Source organism: Rhea americana, unplaced genomic scaffold (genome assembly GCF_003343005.1).
Source record: "Rhea americana isolate MKP2758 unplaced genomic scaffold, rheAme1 scaffold_215, whole genome shotgun sequence".
Classification (NCBI taxonomy): Eukaryota; Metazoa; Chordata; class Aves; order Rheiformes; family Rheidae; genus Rhea; species Rhea americana.
The window spans coordinates 553,244-573,148 of NW_028186305.1; the positions used below are offsets into that span (position 1 = coordinate 553,244).

At 48.7% G+C, this 19,905-nt stretch overlaps 1 protein-coding gene across 1 annotated transcript; it reads right to left on the reverse strand.

Annotated features, from left to right (window-relative positions):
- Window positions 1-384: 384 nt before the first annotated feature.
- Window positions 385-19,093, reverse strand: SELENON (selenoprotein N). The gene is made up of 14 exons (XM_085305137.1): window positions 19,041-19,093; window positions 18,280-18,361; window positions 17,485-17,553; window positions 15,653-15,770; window positions 14,700-14,830; window positions 13,567-13,779; window positions 12,420-12,544; window positions 11,472-11,609; window positions 9,713-9,794; window positions 8,513-8,701; window positions 7,023-7,128; window positions 6,068-6,180; window positions 5,242-5,343; window positions 385-3,674 (listed from the first exon to the last, which is right to left on the reverse strand). Exons 1-14 carry the CDS (start codon window positions 19,091-19,093, stop codon window positions 3,504-3,506), a joined length of 1,692 nt encoding a protein of 563 aa, XP_085161263.1. The 3' UTR covers window positions 385-3,503.
- Window positions 19,094-19,905: the final 812 nt, after the last annotated feature.

Genomic DNA, 19,905 nt, shown 5'->3' on the forward strand with positions numbered 1-19,905 from the left:
GTGCATGTGTGTTTTTAGGGGTGTGATGGGGTGTGTGCATGTAGGGCTGTGGCGGTGTGGGGTGTGTGGGGGTGACAGGAGGTAACTGCACGTGGGGGGCTCGAGGGCTGTGGCAGTGGGCCTGTGAGGGACCCGAGGGGGGTGATGGCGACACGTGGGGCGCGTGTGCCAGCCGGGGGGGCCCCGGGGCACAACGGCGGCATGAGGGACGCGCCGGCAGCGCGAGGGGGGCGGTGGCAGCCTGGGGGGCGCGTGACCGTCCCACGGCGCGAGGCAGCCCGGTACGCGGGGCGGGCTGACCCCTCCTCGCCCCCCTCCCCGAGCGCTTCCCTCCCGTCTCGCAACCCCCCCGTCGACGGAGGCAAGAACTGAGCGAGGCCGAGGTGGTGGCAGYGGTTTAAGGAAGGAGCTACAGAGCTGGGCAGCCCGCCGAACCGAACCGCACCGCGCCGCGCCACGCCGCGCCGAACCGCGCCGACCGAGGCTCCAGCGGAGGAAGAAGCGGTGCTGGTTTTCCACTAAATCRCCACTGGCAAATATCAGGTCTGACCCACTTGTGGATTTAAGACCAGACCATCACAAAGCACAAGAGATGGGGAAAACAAGCATCTCCTCCCCCCTCCCCGCCCCGATATATCAAAAGACTACTGAAAAACTTAAGGAGTTTACAAATACGAGGAAAAGCTTGGCACGTATTAAAAAAGCCTCAGACAACAGTTTCTGCCCAGAGKCCACCCCAGCCATTACACAGCAGGAAAGGGGCAGCTGCTCAGGCAGCTTTACAGGTAACAGACTAACAGGGGGACACGGCCACGTCTCCTCCCAAGGGATCCCCAGAACACTTTGCTCGTGAAGSAACAGGACTTCTCCTGCCGCGCTTTGGGTTAATCACCTTGCACTCAGACACACTCGTAAGTGACTSCAGGCTGTGCTGCAAGAGCCCAACAGTTCACGGCTGTGGTTCATGCGAGTGAAATTCAGAGAAACTAAAGGTTTTCCACCCCCAGGCTCACCACAGGTTTAGGCATGCGTCCTAATTCTGCACGGGAATATCCTAGACAAGTGTCTTTGTGAGGGAGCACTGCTGAAGTAGTGTCGGGGACACCCGTCCCTCCTCCTCGTCCCATCAGCGGCCCCACGCATGGCCACGCTGGCACCACAGCTAGCCCCAACTGGTGTAACAGCTCCCCACTGTGACAGCCGTCCGGAGGGATGGGAACAGCCCTGGCAYGGGGACTTGGGCGCTGGCCTTGGAGGCACTGCTCGCCTGACCCCTCTGTTTTATCTACTTTTCTAAGCCTTGAGGAGACAAAATGATCCTTGTGCTTTCAGCCACTGCTCTGCCTGGCTTGCTCTGTTGCAAAACTGTTCAGAAGGAAAAACAAGTGGCATGAATTCTTTGCACGAGTACAACTCTCAGACACTGCTTTGATGTCTTAAGTCCCTTACTGAGGCGCTAAAGAAAGGTGCAACAAAAATACCTCAAAAGAAGCTTTCTAAAAGCCTGAAGGGCAGATCTACACTAAAACTGTGCTTCCAAAGGAGCCAGAGGGAGGTAGTACTCAGCCTCCTCTGCTGCTCTCAGCTTGGGCCAAAGCCCCTCTAAGGACACAGACAGACCAAGACTGTGGGTGCAGCAGCTGGAGGTCAGTCTCTAACACTGCCTAGAGATGTCAACACTTTCCATAGCCATCACTGAAAACTGCTAGAACCAAGCCTGTGATTACTGCAGGCCCCTTGGAGGGCTAGAAAAGTGCAGAGCTAATGCATAGTTATAAAGCTGATACTGAGAAACATCCCAGGGGTAATTAATTTCACTAGAGCAATTAGTGAAGCTATCCTGGGTAAGCCCAAAGCTCTAAGCTCAGCTCAGTCTCCAGCCATGGATACAGACAAAAGAGCTGGGGACAGGACAGGTACAGGGTGAGAAAAGACCCCTGGTTCCTCCCAGGTAGCGTATTCCAAGAATGAAAATGCCCCTYCCAAAAAAAGGCTTTTTCCCCTTTTGATTTGGTCCAACTAAATTGTGCTTTAGAGAGCAGAGAAAGCATCAACAACCATGGCTGCTTGCAGCCATCTATTGGAGATGCTTTGTCTCATCTATCCATAGGAATATGCTTTAAACCTGTTTCATTTAGACCCTCCCTTCCCCAAATTACACTCACCCTGTAGCCAAGCACTTGTACAAAAAAGGAATGACTGCTCAGGATGGTTACAGATGAGGCACAGTGGCATTCTGCCTGGACAATTTCTTCTGTGGAAGATATTCTGTGGAAGTTTCTTTATCATCCTGGCTTCTAAAACTGCTCAATTCCCAACCAGCTAATGCTCTTAGGGCAATGGTGAACTTCCACTTCTGAACTTCCCCTTCCCAAAGGGAACTTCATCATGGTTCATTTGTTTAGTGCGATGTGAAAACTCTCAAAGTAAATGTGGACGAGAGCATCTCACGACCAGTAAAGAGGCACACTGGGAGAACAAAGCTCTCAAAGCATGTGGGGTGGGGACAGCCCTGGGCTGAACAGGACAGGGTCACCACTCACCACCACATTCTMTAACCTGGAGTGCACACACTGCACTGGTGGAACTAACAGGGGCTCTGGTCCCTCAGTCCTCCTCAGTTAATCTACACCTGACATCTCCAAGCTGCAACACAGCTCTTACACTTAGTTCTCCACTGCTAATTTCATTATGCCAACTTCACTATCTGCCTCGGACACAAAGAACCTGAGTAAGTGAGACATGTCTTGCACCGTGTCACACAGGATAAGCATCTCTGGCATCCAGGGAACTGGAAGGAGGCTACTTCAGAGCACAGGCCTCTAAATAGCTCCTCTGACTTGCACGTCTACACATTAGCAGCTGGAGTCCTCACATTAGGCATTGTTGCCATTGCTGTCACTGAAAGCCATCCTGAAGAGCTGGGATCCAGGCCGTAGAATAGCTTACAGCTCAGTCAACCTCAGAACTGCCCTTGGAGATGAGGTATGAGGATGTTGGCTACCAGGGAAGAGCTTTCCATCTGTGCTGGATTCTGTACCTTCACCCACGGGGCAGAGGGACTCACCATGAATGTCTGGTCATAATGGCAATGCTGTTCTCCACGATCAACTCAAAGTCAGGCCCTTGAGATCAGGTGTTTGCAGGTGACACTTGGTATAGCTGTTACAGGACTTTCATCACAGAGAGTTTGAACAGGAGGTGGAAAAATGTGAAGGTTGGTGACACACCAAGGTACATGCACACTGAGTGTTTATAGATTCAAGTATTTTCACTCCTGTAAAAAAACTGCTTGAACTCAAAGGGGTAGGTTATGTAAACAGAAACTGGTGTCACTCAAAACTTAGCCCTAGATCATCTAGAACAAAGCTCCAGTCCTGGAGCTGGGACTGTCTGCATCTTAACATCAATGCCTGGCCTGAAGAGGAAGAAGAACTGCTGTAATGAAAATAGATCTCTGAAGTCTTTGGCCATCTCTGTGGGGCAGTCAGGTGCCACTGTTTTTAGGTTTGCAGGTATGGTTTTGCTCTTTGCAGTCCTTCCTTCAGAAACTGGAGGTAAGTTGCAGTAGAAGGGTCTTCAAAATTGGTTGAGAAACTAAAGACGCTACTTTCAACATCTTCAGGCTTCATAGAAGTAATATCCAGGAAGTAGTTGGCATTGATATGGTGAATCTGGGAAAGAAAACAGGTGGGAGAGGAGACTTTAAAGGCCACATCAATTCACCATYCACTACTTTGACCTCTAGCCAGGGCACAGATGACAAGACTGTAATTAAATTTAAGACTCTCTAATGCTTTGCAAATGCTAATTCAGCATCCAGGAGTCAGGTTTCCATTTTACAGTTAGAGAAAGAGGTGTCTGAAAGACAATGACCTGCTTTTCCCATGAGTGCTCACCCCCTGCTCAGCACGGTTAAGAAAAACAAGAAAGTGATTTGGGCAAAATCATACAAAACCYAGCCATAAGCAAGGGCTGGGGAGACAGCAGCCCACTCACACTGACTGCTTCAGCACATGCTCTCAGCCCAGCCTGGCTGCAAAACAAGCACATAAGCTTAAAATGTCCCTGTGTCTTCTGCTTCCTGGTGGAGATGGGCAAGGGGGGGGACACATGGCTGGTGACTACAACCTTGACAGGATGTAACTCACTGAGCTGAGGTCACTCACTAGCCTGCAGTCAGTAGTCCACAGCCTAATTTGGAGGACAGCCACTAAAGAGACAGCAACAAGTCGTTGGAAATGTCACTAGCTAGGATCTGGCAAGCGTGGGGCACAATCAGATTAGCCCTGGCAGGATCCTCTGCCTCAGACAGCCCAGCCGCTGACACACAGTGAAGCACTGCAGTGTCGAGTGTCGGGAGCTGCTGCGGTTCTTCAAATCCAAGGCAGGGGCACAACAGAGCCAAAGCATGTTGACTTGCTAATGGCTGATCTGCTGTGACAAACCCAGAGAGGCAAGAGGAAGAGAGAAATGTGCTAGAACGGGCTGATAAGGAGAGTCTTTCTCCAAGGCATGAACACAAGGGACAGAGGGTGCAGGATACAAGCTACAATTGCTTTCCGAAGGTCGCTTACTGCAACCAGGGTGGGGAAGGGACAGAACAAAGAAATGTAGGCAGATGTTTGATTGAAGTTTTATTGTTTTCCCTCTCTGCTAGAGCTGTTCTCTCTTATGTCTCCGAATAAAAGTGCATTTTTTTTTTCATATTTCTTGGTAGAGCACTTGTGTCCGTCTGTCACAATGTCCCTGAGAGCACAGCAGTGCAAGGGACTACAGCCCCACAAAGGGCCTGGGGAACCAGAGAACGGCTAGGGCAGCTGATACAAGCTTCAGGTCTACAGATGACCCTGTATTTTCTGGGATGCTGCTGGACAGAGGAGTCAGCCTCTAGTCCCGCCCAGTTCCAGCAAGCCTGAGGGCACATGGACCTGAACGGACAGCAGTCTGCAGGACATTCACCTCTTCACAGAACMGGAGGCCTTTAAACACTCGCTCTATTGTGCATCTCTGGATGCAACTCCAGTGTCTCCCATCAGCAGGAGCTCGTTCTGTTCCGTGTGTCCTATCCTCATCCTGATAAACAGCACTCTATTTCCAGTAATAGAACCTGAACCAGCTGGGTGTTTTCCAAGCACTTTGGATGACGCCATCTCCTCCCCCCAGGGAGTGATGTATTTGAGGAAGAGAGCACGTTCTGAGAGGAAGAGCCAAGCCCAGCTGAAGGAGTAACAAACATACCACAGTGCCATTAGGGAGGCAGATGATCATCTCCACGGGGAAGTTGTACTTCTCAAGGTGCAGGTCAGCTAGCTTGCTGTAGAACTCATTCTCTCTGTTGGTCTGTAAAGAGACCCCACAGGAACATGCCTGCAGACACCAATGCTAGCAGAACAGAGCGAGAGGAGTAAACCTAACCCAGGATGAGGGGGCGGATGAAGAGCTGCCCTGCAGCATGGTAGCTGGCTCCAATCTCATGATGTGCTTTACTATTCCCCTCCAGCCAGTGTTTCCTCCCTGCTACACACACACACACACACACACACACACACTTCGGCAGTAGATTTTCCCCCAAACAGTATGATCACTTTGTCACTGGCAGTTCTCAGGCACATAAACAGTCTGATCCTGGCTTTTCATAGCTTCTCCAGCACTGTGACTACTCCCAACTAACAGCACGTGCCCAGAGAAAGGCTCACAAGTAAGGAAAGGTAAAATCAGGAGACTCGGGGTTCAGACAGTATTTAGTTGCTCTCTGGGTTACGCAGAACAGCCAATTTGTCAATGGCACAAATGACCTTGGGCAGGGCTCTCTCTCAGAGAAGCATCTGGTTTMGCTTTTAATATTGGCACTGTAACAGAGTGAAAGAGATCACTGTGCTGCTTCCTTAGCCTGACTCCATCTGGTGTTTGTTTTGCCACTGCAATTGCTCAGACACAGAGGGTAACTGAAATCCCCCACTGGCACAGGTGCGAGTTCCCCCTTCCTGCCCACACCCCTGCACCAAGCACCATGTGCATTCATCAGCACCMAATGTAAGAAGGCAGATGTGTCTGTGACACTCACCTGCAGCTCTTCCAGCTCCTTCACCAGTGACCAGCTGCTAATGAAGCTTTCATTCAGCAGGGCAAGGATGGGCGAACTTTCCAGGACGGTCTCCCGGAGAGTTCGCCCCGAACCTGACGCAGAAAGGAAGGCAGACAGTCACWTGCTGCGTTTCCAAGGCTGGCTGTTGCCACGTTTGATGCCATTGCTCTGCCCAGCGGCTGGCTGCTGTGGCAGCTGACTCAGGCTCCCCCCAACCAGGCCCACTGTCTTATTTCTCCTTTGTTGGCAGTTTTCCATATTTTATGGTTTCCAGGGTGCACTGCTGGCAAAGAAGACTCACCAGAGCAGATGCTGGCCACTTTCAAGGCAACCAAAGACATTGCAGAACCAGCCTGCCATGGAGGCTGACTGGTTTGGTGTACTAGGGAAAGCATCAGGCCCTGAGGATCCACCATGAATGCATTTTTCTGCTCRTATCACAGCAGAGCCCACACAAATGGAGAGTTTTTAGGGGTAGACAGGACCCATTAGTCCTGCCCAATGTGGCATGCAAGTTCTTGGGCCTGTGGGAGAAATGACGACACATCACAACAACCCCAACCCTGCATCTGTCTCTGGTTTCTCCTGTGCAGACATGAAAGGTGATGYGGAGACAAAGCAGGGAGCAGCATCTCTCTTGCCCTGCAGACACTGCCTCAACCCAAGCAAACTGGTTCTGGCAACATAAGAAGGGAAGAGAAAGCGAAAARACCAGACCCATTCCTCCCCCTCAAATCAGGGCTCTTTAACTACAGAGTGTCCAGGACTTGCCTAGGTCTAACCCTGCCATTGCAAACACAAGTTCTGTTTGGTAGCTCCCACTTCCAGCCCTCTCTACATAAAGCTTGCCACTGCCTTCTCCCTGACTCTGAGCCCTTCTGAGAGCCTGAATTATGCACAACATTCCTCCAGCCAACATGGGAACTGCCCTCACCTCAGCAGGACTGGTCATCCAGGGCACCCCACAGTAGGATTGAGTGTACCAGCTTCTTTTCTGCTTTTGCTCTCTCGAAAGCTTGCGTGAAAGGAAGATAGGAAACCTGGAGGCAGAGAGATGACTTGAGAAACAGACGGCGAAACAACCCACCTCAAATATGAGCAGGATCTGAARGAAACAGGCCTACCACATCACATAGGCAACACACACAAAGCCGCAGCATGACAGCTTGGCCTTACAACTGGGCGATCAGCTCGTTCCTGCTCAATGCTAGCTCTGTCCACCCCCTGCCTTGCTGACGACTAAAGAAAATAGTTGCCCTGTGGTGCTCTCCACAGGGGCAACTTCCCTTCATCTCAGGGATCCACCGCACAGACCTCTAATCCAGATTACATACTCTAGCCCTGCCACAGTGAGCAGAGAGACAGCCACATCCTGGGCAGGAACTATTTCTTCACCCARCAACTTGCAGCTGGTCATTCTGTTAGTGCTGCCCACACAACATCCATTTCACTACATGCTAAGTCCAGAGCACTAACTCTACTGCCACACAAGATGCAGCTTTTCTTTTGGGAAAGGTCCAGGTACATGACAAACGGCCAGGGATACAGCTAGATTGCAGTGTGCCCCTTGCAACATGTGGGCTATGCTGGCACGTGCCAGAGTGCATCAGCACAACTGCAGGTAAGCTGTCTGCAAACATACATAAGCAGCTTGGGAAATCTGGCCTTGAGATATTTATTACAAAATCTCACCGAAACTACCTACAAACTGGCTGCGAGGGACTCTGCAGAGACAGAGTTCCAATCACTCAAATGAAGGGAACTTTATTAACATCTTGGCAACTCAAAGGGACATTTGTAAGCTCAGGCACAAGGAAGCAGCCTTTGAAACATGTCCCTTCAGCCAAGAAAGCGGTGACAGGCAGTAGCCATCTGCTCCAGAGGCTACTGGCATGCTAAATAGTTTAGGTCACACAATGCCACAAATTTGAGTCTCCTTGCAGGGTGTAGAGGCACAGGCAGAATGYGTGTTTTTTGCTGATAAGGAAAACTTGGTCCAAAGGTAGCAGAACACGGCAAAAGAAATGCCAAAGGAAAACCATTTGTAAGAAGTGTGATTACYTGCCTTGCTCAGAAATTGCATTGGCAGCTACTGATAAGAGGAAGGAAAAATGAGCCTATATTTACAGTACGAGCTTGGAATGACATGACATCTGGGCTGTGCTCCTGCCTCTGCTTCTGTGTGACCCCAAATGGCCTTTCGGAAATTCTGTTCTCTCTCATTGGGAAATTGGAGGCCCATCACATCACACATGATGCACCTGCGTGGCGCAARCTGAGCGGAGAGATCCTCATGCTACTCTGAATGTTGCTAAGTTGAGGCCTATGATTCATGCTGGTCCTCGAGGTGACTGGACATCTTGGTAAAAATGATCCTACCCAAACAGACGTGCTATGGCAGAAAGAGCACAGCCCCTTCCCCACCTTCTTAAACGGATACATGGCCAATTCCAGCTTCTGGGCTGCCTCTTCCCAGGGGATTTCCTGCTGCCAGGTTATCTCTTCAAACACAAACTGAATGGGCTCCCCTGAGGGATCTCTGCTATCAATCACATTCCCATTCTCGTCATGGATCACAGAGGGGATTGAAGGCCCTGTCGATTCCAGCTCCATCTGTAGGAGAACAGACTCAGAGTTAGATAKTATTGATATATCACTCCTGGCTTTCCAGTACTGCAGGACAAGATAAAGATGCAAAATAAGATTGTGCAGCTTCTAATGAAGACAGAGATCATTAACTTGATTTCTGTTTCTTGGAACTGCACTTCACTAGTTGTAGATGTGTTTTACTGGGGAATACCAGGAACACAACCTTATTTCCTTCAGTTATAGTATGTCTGTGCTGGCTAGACTGGGAATGCCAGATTCCRTATTGCTCATTCCGTATTGCCATCCTGCCAGTGGAAGATTTTTGACTGTGGGACGCCAGATCCTTAAAGCTGTTGGGATCTGGCAGGGCCAGCTTGAAGCTCTTGTTTGTACCACCAGCACAGCCCTTATACAGTCCTCTAGCCACAAGAGGGTGCAACAGGGAAAGCTGTTTAGGGACTTGCCTGTAGCTTAGCGTTCTTGTACATCTGAAATTATTTTGTAGGTCTTCCCTCTTTCAGGACTTCTGACAATTAAAAAGAAACATGGATCTAGTTTAGGAGAAGACCTAACCTCAGGCATTCAAGATCATGACTTACAATTTCTTGGYCCCTGAGCTCCAGTTACCACAAAATAAAGGAAAAACTTCATGCAATTTCTAAATCCAGATACACTGTTTTTCTTACACCCCTCTGTGCTCAGAGCCCAGATTCTGCCCCCAACCCTTCCCCCACAGCAGCTCAGACAATTTTTTGTATAAAGGGAAACTCCCATGACTCCACACATCCATGACTCTAGGAGCTTGGGATTYAACCCATACCACAGACAAGAGAAAAAAAAAAGACCCACAAGAGCTGGCAATAGTGAGTCACATCACTGCAGAAGACACACACAGATCAGAAATATTATGCTGTAGCATTCAACAGAATGCTCTWAAGAACAGAGATAGCTGAGGTAATACAGTGCAGGGGAAAGGCAAGGTAAATCCCTGCCAAGATGCTGCACAAATGTGAAGGACAGACAGCAATTACAGACCTGAGGCAGGTAACCTATATCCACTTCCATGTTGCTGCTTTCACTCGCCCCATAGAGCCACTCCATATCGACATTCAGAGAYCTGAAAAGAGAACTCAATACATTCAGAGTAACCCAAGGCTAAAGCTGTGCATGGGAAACCATAACCTATGAGAACATCCAATGCTTCTCTTGCAGGGTGAGCCCAGAAGCCCAGAGTCCCTGGCTGCTTGGAGATCACAGAATGCCCTGCACAAGACCAGCAACACTAGATCCAGCTGGATCAGGGCCTAGACAGCTCCCCAACCCTCTGGGCAAATGCGTTCATACCTTTGAGTATTGTCAAAGTAAGGAAAAGAGAGGTGCATTTGCTCCCCATTTCCTCCCAGGCCTGAACTTGTACATTCTGATCATTTCRAACTTTTAAAAGTGTTTTGGAAGCAAAAGGCCCTTGTAAGAAGTTGCTGGCAGAGCCAAAAGTGTCTACTTGCTATAACAAACGTGCTGACAGAACCACAGGGATTGAGTCGCCAGGGTAATATTATAACAGAATTTTCACTCCAGCTGTCACAGCCAAAGAGATTTGAAACTTCTGTCCCCTGACACTCTTCCAGCTGCTTGCCAGAGAGCAGTAATGAGCCAGTGTGAAGCTACATACACAAAATGTTAACCTGTCGCACCAAGTGAAAAATATTTTGAAATGGAGCATCAGGATTTGCTGAATTCCAGTGCTTCAAGCTGGGCACGGAGATCTCCAGGGTCTCCCTCTCCACAGCCTGCCTGTTCCTCCCCATGCTCCAAGGACAGGTGACAGTTACTGTCGAATGAATCAGACCCTGAAACAGGCCAGGGAACCTCAGTGACTGGTAGAGATGCTTTGCCAGTTTTACAGATAACTGCAGAGCTCATTTCATTTACATTTTCAAGATACTTTGCTGAAAAATAATCAGCTCATCCAACACAGACACCCAAGGAGTCTCCTGCAGCTTGCAACAGGTAATCAACACCTGCAGAAGTCCCTGGAACAGCCCAAAGCACTGCTGGGACAAGCCAAGGTGAGCAGCCACAATGCACTATAAAAGTGAGCTTGTAGCAGTACTACTAACAAAGAGGCTGCTGCCTGTCTCTAGAGCAGTATCTGGATAATTTAAATCCCTCTGTCCCCATGTGTCTTCCCATGGGGTTGCAGAAACCTCCTTTACTGAAGTGGTTTGGCACAGGACAGCTCAGGCCTGGACATGCAGAGTTGAAGCATGTGCCAACAGCAGCCAGGTTGTGTAAGGACATCCACCCCCAACCACAACTCCATGCCTCCATCCCCTATGATATCTCTGCCCTTGTCCTTCCCTGCCAGATGCCCCACAGCCCGGCTGATAACAATACACAGAGCTAATCCTGAAAAATTGCATCAGAACCAGTTTAGAGTGCTGTTGTATCTACAGAACTGAGAACATGATGACCGTGATGACCGCTGGCAGAGAGGGATGTGTGAGGGAAACAGATAAGCAAACAGCAGAATGAGCCTGTCCAAAGCTCATCCTGCAGATCTGCCTTCTCTGCGTGGTCCAGAAAACCCACGTACTTTGAGGGATACCATTCCACCCAGGACTGTTACTTCACCCGTATCTTCATATAAAAAGAGCCCGCCAGCCTCCTCCCAAGCACAGTCCCCACTTTGGCACAGCGCAGGATTCCAGAGATCCTGAATTTCATTGCACCTCGCTTACAGGAATCCTCAAGTCTGTACTCAAGGCACATGAAGAGGGAGAAACAGTTGTACCTGTTATTAGGGACAAAGAGCTTAAACTCTCGGACATGGGAAGAATCCTTGGAGAGGATGATGTGGCCTGTGAACTGTCCTGGGGAAAACCAGAAGGGGAAGTCYGGTGGCTCATTCAGCTGGAACTCAGCGTGGATTCTGAAACGAGAATGGAGCCATCAGTTGCAGAGCGGCAAGGAGATAATGGATCATGCGCTGCAGATGACAGCAGAGAGAAGTGATCTCCAGGCCCCAGAAATCATGAAGCTAAATTGAGGCAGAGAGGTTCAGTTCAGAAAGCTTCTCATGTGCAAAGGGCTAGAGCAGATGCCCTGGGTCAGGAGAGTCTCTGGTACTAACAACTTTTTGATTTGAGCAACAAGTGTCTGCCCAGGAAGGCTGAATTATAGTATTTATCATTCCTTGAAGCAGAGGAACAGACTATGACTCCCTCAGTTTCCYTTCCAGCCTGATCCAGTAAACAAGAGCTGTGTGTAACATTCCCAGTAAAACAAGAGGACAATTCCCCAGAATTTCTCCCTTGGAGAAAATGCTCCATCCCTGAATTAAAAAAAACCTAACAAATTTCTTGCTAATTAGATTCTTCCCATTCAACCAGAGGCATTTCTAAACCAASAGTTATCAACGAAGGCCATTGCCCTGAATGTGGACAACAGTCCCTGCCTCACCACGGTCTCTGGAGCAGGAGTGCCCTCTTCAGGCCCCAGCCAAACATCACATATGGGCAAGAACCGGCTGAAAACCRTCCTTCTGGAACTCCTTTGTGTCCTTCCTAGGTAGGAGGCATCCGACCTTGTCTGGGAACACGCCTGCACAAGCAATGACATGTGCACTCTGCCACTGGCTTACTGCAGCTTTGTCCACTCCTCAGAGATGCAGAACAAGTTCTGAAGTGTCCCCAAGCCCTCCGGACCCGTGGTCCCTCAAAGCCAGGTTGGGAGCCCTTACCTGAAAGCTATGGTGTAGTAGAAGGCGCTGATGGCTTGGATGCAGGCCACAGCTCCCTGGGGAGCAAAGCGAGTTTTTACGAAGGGGCGTGGGTGGAACATGCTCAAGAGCTTGTGGATTATGACCTAAGGAAAGAGAGCAAAAATGAGAACAGTCCCTCTAGCAGTCAGCTGCAGCTCCAGAATAACTCCTCACCAGATCAGGGAGGTCAGATAAGGCCTCTGACTTAAAAACTGGCTTAGAGACCTACTTAATCACAAAACAAGGAGATAAAGCAAGAGGCTGCTTTTTAAAATAAATCTATTCCCATTGTTTGCAGGTTTTCATTATCCTAGCTGGGTGGATGTCTGAGTGTGGTAAACTGATGCTGTGAGGCTGTATCCATCAATACTACTTAGGACTTTCGAAGAGTGGATATGTAATCAATAAACACACCAGGCTCCAGAGGTATATCAGCTATGAGATCACTAACACCTACCCTGGCACCCCAGGGGATAGTGATATACAAGCCTGATTTTACAAACTATTTACACACATCGTTTCACTTGTCAATGAAGTGCCCCACCTCTGGGGCGGCACACAGCAACTGTTCTACAAGAAGCAACCACTTCACACAAGGGCTTTCTGAATAATCCTCTCTTCTCCCTGTCTTGGAGAAACTAGCCTAAAAAAATCCAAACATTTAAAGTAAGACGAGGTAAATCAGCCTCATCTGGCCATGACAGATACCTACTGCTTTTGCCTGCTTTCAGTTTTACCTCCGATTTAGATCATGGTGTTCCTGCCTATAGGTTGAAGCCTTTTTTCTGCCTCAGAAAGTCAGAGAGACATAACTTAACAGCCTTGTCTCCTCCAGGAATTCCCTCCATTCCTCCATTTGTCTGGGCTATTAAGCCTTTTGTACTGAAGTAAGTCCAACTAACATAGGATCAAGAACAACTACTGCAGCCAGTATCCACTTGCATTCTCAACAGCCCTAAACCCTTGCTGGACCACATCAGCTTTCCTTGGAAGCCCAGAAACTGATTTACTGYAACCCTCCCTATTATAGAGGCAAATGTGATCTCAGTCTATGGCACAAACACCATAAAATAACATTTATACAAACCACCTCTCAGGTACATAGAAAGCATGGTTCATATCTCACCTCTTTACCCTTASGAGGTGGAGGGTAAAATCGGTTGTTGGAAAGATACCCAGTGAAGATGTTTAATTCACTAGGAATTATCCACCATGGATTCCCAAGATCAAGTTTATTCTTTGGGGGAAGAAAGGCTTTGAACTGCCTGGCAAACATCACGCTCATGGGGGCTGCTGGAGCGGTCCAATTCCTCAGCCCAGACAGCGCAACGTGAGAAATCTGTGAAGAAAAGAGAGTATCAGAGCCAGTTTACAAGAGCTGTTCAGCTAGACTCCTCAAACATGCAGTAATGCTGATGGGTGTAAGTAGGTTTGGGAGGGTGGGGGGAAATCTATCTATCTATATCTCAYGTTTTAAGTTCTTCCCCAAACACCATCAAACAGTTATGCTGACTTTCTATGAGTAACAGGGAACAAGTTGTGGGGGCTGGCATGGCACATAACACCACTGCTTTTGTACTTCGCTCCAGGAGAGCTCTCCCTAATATCTTCTTCAGGCTTYCCAGACAGGACCTAACAGAGCTGGGGCACTGTGTTGCTGAATGCAGAGAGCCAGCCTACATGCAGAACCAGTCCTGCTGCCTTCACATCACCTTGGCTGCAAACTAAGATGCCCTGCTAAAGAGTAGTCTGACTGCCCAGGTCGACCYGCATCTCTGAGCCCAGGATGTTGGTCACAGGTAATTGCTCACTGACAGTAACAGATCAGAAAATTTCAGTGAGAACCTCCACAAGTGAAACAACTCTGCTGTGGGGGGTTCATGACATATACTGTGGGACCAGTCCCTGYGCAGAGAGGTCCTTAACATAGTGCAGTGTTAGCACCCTGTTGAAAGGTGAAGTTGTTTTATGTTTCTCAGTTACTGTTCCAAGCAGTTTTSCGAGCTGCAGCCTGCGGTGCTTTTCCGGGTCCCGTATGGAAGCTTTCCTCGGCACCTGTAAGAACTGTGAGGCTGCTAGAAAACAATGAAACACTGCAGAGAGGAGTGAGCTTGCTCGTCAAGCCAAATTCCACTGGCTCCAGCCAGCCCATCTCCCCCTCCCAAACTTGCTAGTTTTCATTCCTGGTGATGTTACCAACCCATAAGTCATGTGCTTATCGTGTCATTTCTGGTCATACAGATCCTGCATGATACCTACTCCTAAGAAACCATCTTTGCTCTTTGTCATCGTTTCCATGACCAATGGCTGGAATTTAGCCACAATGGACAATGTCTCCCCGCTGGAATCTGGCGTCTCCTCCTCTTCAAATTCTGAGATGGGAGCAACCCCTAGAAAAAAGAACAGGAATTTAAGCAKCTGTTTCCCCTTCTTCCCTTTTTAAGTAATGATGAAATGATTATATGTTTATCCCGGTAAATCCTAGAGCACTTGTAGCTTCCCAGCTGTCACTATGCTGTATGTAATGGCAAAACTCAGACCCAACCCAGGGATGAGCCTCTGCTACATGGATTAAAGAGGACTCTCCTTTTAGTGAACCACACTCTAAAGCCCATGGCACAGTTCAGCAGTCTGATTTCACCTAGGAGGGAAGACACACACACACTTTAGCCAATTCATTACAGCATAAGCAAATTATTGACAGTTTTTCTATTGTACTGTAAGCTCTCCTGCACATTATCACTACCACACTTCTTCCTGCTTGACACCATCAAGAGACATTTGCTACATGCTGATATAGTCTCCAAACATGATCTCTTGTAATTGCTATTGAGAGAGACTGCTACCGCCAGAGGAGGGCACAAATAAAACACCACGACTCACTGACAGCTTTGGCCTAGTCTGGGCTGAGCTGTATTTGTTGCACTCGCCCATCCCAAATCCCCTTTAAGCCCTAGACAAAGTAACTTACGTACTTTACTAGTTCAGCAATGAAATCGTCAGTCTTATAAAAACTGCACTTGGTGAAATTAGTGTCTAGTGCTTAAGCTGTTCCAAAAACACGTAAAGCTTAGCAGACTCTCATCAAGTAAATCAGACCCAGTACAGCACCCAGAAAAGAAGTAACACATGAATAAAAATTGCTGAGTGCATACAAGGCTCTTCTGCTTTTTCTTGCTCTGTGTGGACAGCTCTGTAAGGCAGATACCTACCTGTCAGCTTCTCAGCTATTGGCTTGAACTCCTCTGGACTGAGGTACAGATCGTTGTTTGTGTCCAGAGAAGAAAAGAGAAACAGTCCCTCGCTTCCCAGAGACTTCAGTGCCAGCTCCTAAGTTTGGGAAGAAGAGGTAAATGGTATTTCTTTCCAGCCTCTCACAGAAATTCATTCAGGCCTCTCTCAGCTTCAGAGTTAATCTGCATTCTTACAGTGCACAAACACAGCCATCAAATTGAAAGATTAACGCCCCTTGGCAGGGTTTTGTGCTATTTACAATAGACATTGGTGTCCAGGAACTGTTGGCATGAGCATATTAAAACTACATCTGGCTGAGCAATTCAAACTGAATTATTTGCTCAGAGTCATCCTCAAAGTCTGTCATCAGGAAAATTTCCAACTTTTCCCAGATAGGTAGTTCTAAACCTGCAGGTATTCAGGGCACCCAGAGACCCCTGACTTCTGTAATTGATTAACGCACAGTGAAACAAAGGTGGTCCAATATATGATTTTTCACTTTACACAAATATGAAGAAGGTGAGCACTTCTGAGCCCTTGTATTCTGCAGAAAACAATTCAACCTAAACTGGTGTTGAGATCCATGCTAACATTACCACCCATGACTGGCCTGCTCTAGCCAGACCCCCTCCAGGTCCAGCCTCTGGACTGCACCAAGTATTTTGGCTCCTTGCTCTGCTGGGAGCACTGCCATCTGTCATCCATCTGGGAACCACAATTCCCATGGTCTTTCCCAAGAACTTACACAGACCATGGCCTGGGCAAGATCCCAGCCACTCTGCCTCAGTTTCCCCCTCTGCATACTTGGTAGGAGAGTCTGCCAAGCCCCCCTTACTACAGCACATGGAGATTCTCCAGTGGAAAATACCACTGAAATGCAACGTCTCACTTGGAGCAGCCTCAGAAAAATACTAGATTCTTCTGGTCTTTTCCATATCGAAGCGCAGAAGGGAAGAAAAGGACAACTTGCATGCAGAACAAGAGCTCTATGTTGGTGTGGGAAGASAGAAACATGGCGAGCAAGTCCGACAAGCCACATCACTCCCTGTCAGCCTGCAGCAGGTCCCCTGTGAGCCACCGTTTGGGGCAGCTTCCTCTGTCACCCCAGTAAAAGCCTGAAGCTGAAAGGATAAATACTCTCTATTCTGCTGTTTAGCTGTGTTTATTCTCTATTGCCTGCAGCACCATTACCATCCCCAGAGCTCCTGAACTAGTTTATTTTCCATCTGTTGCCTGCCAGCCTGAAGCAGCACTAATGCAGCCTGGAAGGCTTTGCTCCCATCAACTGCAGCAACAGAAGCACTTAAGAGCCTTCCAGGGCAGTTTCAGGGTTGTGACAGACAAAAACAAAGACCATGGAATACAAACCAGAGATCTGGACTCTGACACACTAAAGAAAGGCAARGACCTGATACACAGAGAGGAGCAAGCACTTGAAAAAAAAAAAGGAATGAAGGAACAAGATAGTTATTTATGTATGCACAGGAGCAATCCACTCASGACTCCCCAAGTTCCTGGGACCAGGAATTTGTTCCCTAAAGAAAAGGGGAAGCACATCCTTGGCCCAATAAATCAGCAACCTCATTTTCCTGAGCAATTGTCCTGTTCCCTGACAGCCAGATGCCAGGGTCATGTCATGAAGCCTCAGGCCAGGTTTCAGGATGTTTCTCTGCTTTAGATCTTGCTTGTATGCGGCACGTAATGCTTTAACCTCACGATCACTCACTGCCTGGGAGCCATCGCGCAGCGCAGGCAGAGCGCGGCGTACAACAGCCTCCTCCTTACAGAGGAGGCYGACCTAAATGCGTACCGAGCTCTGAAGAGATGGTCCATTTCCTAGTGCTCTCCATAGCGCTTCACCAACTCCCTGCTGWTGAATCTTTCACAGCCGCTCTTCTTTTGCGCTTCACAGACGCAGACCTCAAGGGATGCAAGGCAATGAGTGACAAAGTTTTCAGTTGGTTAGATTGCCTGCTGCTTTAGTATTAGGAGAAAGCCATGACCATCTATTTAATGGGACTGAAGGCAGAAAGAGAATCGGCTACCCCCAATACATACAGAAGAAAATCTCAGGCTGCACAAAGGAGAGCAGAACATGAAGWGGTGCCTGATGTTGGATATTAGCACCAAAATATATACGTATCAATTAACCTATAGAAAATTAAGAAATGAGAACACGAGCTGATCCTCTCAGCCCTCACTTTCACAGGGGCTAAGCAATGAAAAACCAGCAGCAGCAGAACTGCCGGAAAATTATTGCTAGAACCACAACTGGTCAGAGATATGGTTGYCTTGCAGCCAGGTGACTTCTGGCTGGGTGTGCACGCACACATCTTGCAGGCATGCCAGCAGCCAGCTGAATCAGCCACCATGCTAATAGGATTCAAACTGGTCTACTGCCCACTCCAAATGATGAACCCTTCCCCAGAGGGAGTTAAAATAGCCACTTCTCTAGGAAAGGCACGCTTCAGGCAGCATTRGTGCAGCCTATCGGTTCCATACGACTCTTCAGGGACAGCTCTCTCCCTTCGGAAACATTCACAAAGCAGGACAGCTCAGCTCACTGCATTGCAGCTGGTAAATGGGGACCCCAAAGGGCTCCCACCTGGCCGAGATAAGACTCCAGCCATGGAGCAACACGGTCCAAGGCCTTCTGCAGAGCACACACCTGTCCTGACACACTCTGTCTAGAGAGAATAAAGATGACGTTTGAAATGGGAGAAAGATGTTAGGCCTTGGCCTTTTATTTCTTGATAGCATTTATATCTGAGAAAGCTCTCCAGAGCCTCTCCCCCTCTCCCTTTCTTTCTAACCTTCAACTATACGAAATAAAGTTTCCCTGTCTGTGCTGAAGAGTAAGGCTGAAGCAGTCTCAGTCTTTCTGCGGAGGAGGAGGGTTGTGGCTTTCACAAAAGATTTCTTCTCCCACCTGCTTGTGGGTTGTTTAACTAAATAAACATTTCCATAGAAAGAGACGAGACATATGTTGTAAGCAAGCTGAAGGAAAAATAAAAACCTTGGGCTGTTCAAATTTCATTCTCATCTCTGTCGGCRCCCGTCTGCAATCGTCTGCCTGCCCTCTACAGAAAACAAAGCAAAGACCAAAAGACCTGGCGTTCTGTCCTCTTGGGGAGCCCATAAAGACTGTTCTGCCCTTCTCCTGTCCCTGTCAGAGGAATTCTTCTAATGAACAAGTTTGTGCCATTTCCCCCTTTTTGCAATGCAAAAAATAAGCATCAAAGAAAACAAAGAAAAAGAGAAAGAAGAGAGAAAGAAAGAAAACAAAGAAAAGAATCATCCTTTAAGAACATTTGTCTTTTCACCACAGAAATATCAAAAATGAGAAGTCTGCTCTTCACCGCGAACCTTTGCAGACGTTCAAGGATGWGCTCTGAAGCAAAGAGCCAGGGGAGCATCATCTTTAACAAAGATACCGTTTCTCTAAAGCACGCAGCAGGTATTTGAATTATACGTATTAYGATCAAAAACAATGTCAATCAGTCTAATGTAAAAAAGTGGGTTTTTTTTAAAAAAAGAAAAGGAAAAACACTTTCCATTTTTCAACTCCTATTTTCTATTCTTTTGCTGCTTCTTCAGTCAGAGTCTCCCAGGGAGGAGATCTGCGTTTCTAATCTGAAGGGGGAAAAAGAAAAAAAAACAACCCACGAACATCTAAGAAAGTTTCAGGCCCTTTTTGAAGGGAATAAAGCRGCAAGAAGAGACGTTTCCACACGCCCAGTGAGAGGGGGTGCGAGAAGTTACCGACCCGCGGGGCCGGGGCCGGGGCCTGGGCTCGGGGAAGGCAGGTGGGAGCGCGGCCGCAGCGGGAACGACGGCCCGCGCGGGTCCCTGGCACCCCGCGCGGGGCTGTGCGGCCGTCACCTCAGCCCGGCGGTGGCCACCTCAAGCCCCAAAGGGCCACCCTGACCCCAGCAATCACCACAGCTCTGCAGTCACCTCAACCCGGAGGTGGCCACCACGAGCCCAATGGCCACCACGAGCCCAGTGGCCACCACGAGCCCAGTGGCCACCACAGCTCTGCAATCGCTGGAGCCCAGCAAGTCACCTCAGCCCGCTGGTGGCCACCGGTGCCTGGCGATCACCACAGCCCTGCGGTTACCCCAGCCTGCTGGTGCCAACACCTCAGGCTTGATGGTGGCCTCCACAGCCTGATCGCTACCACAGCCTGGTGGCCACCACCCCAAGCCCGGCAGCAGCCACCACAGCCCGG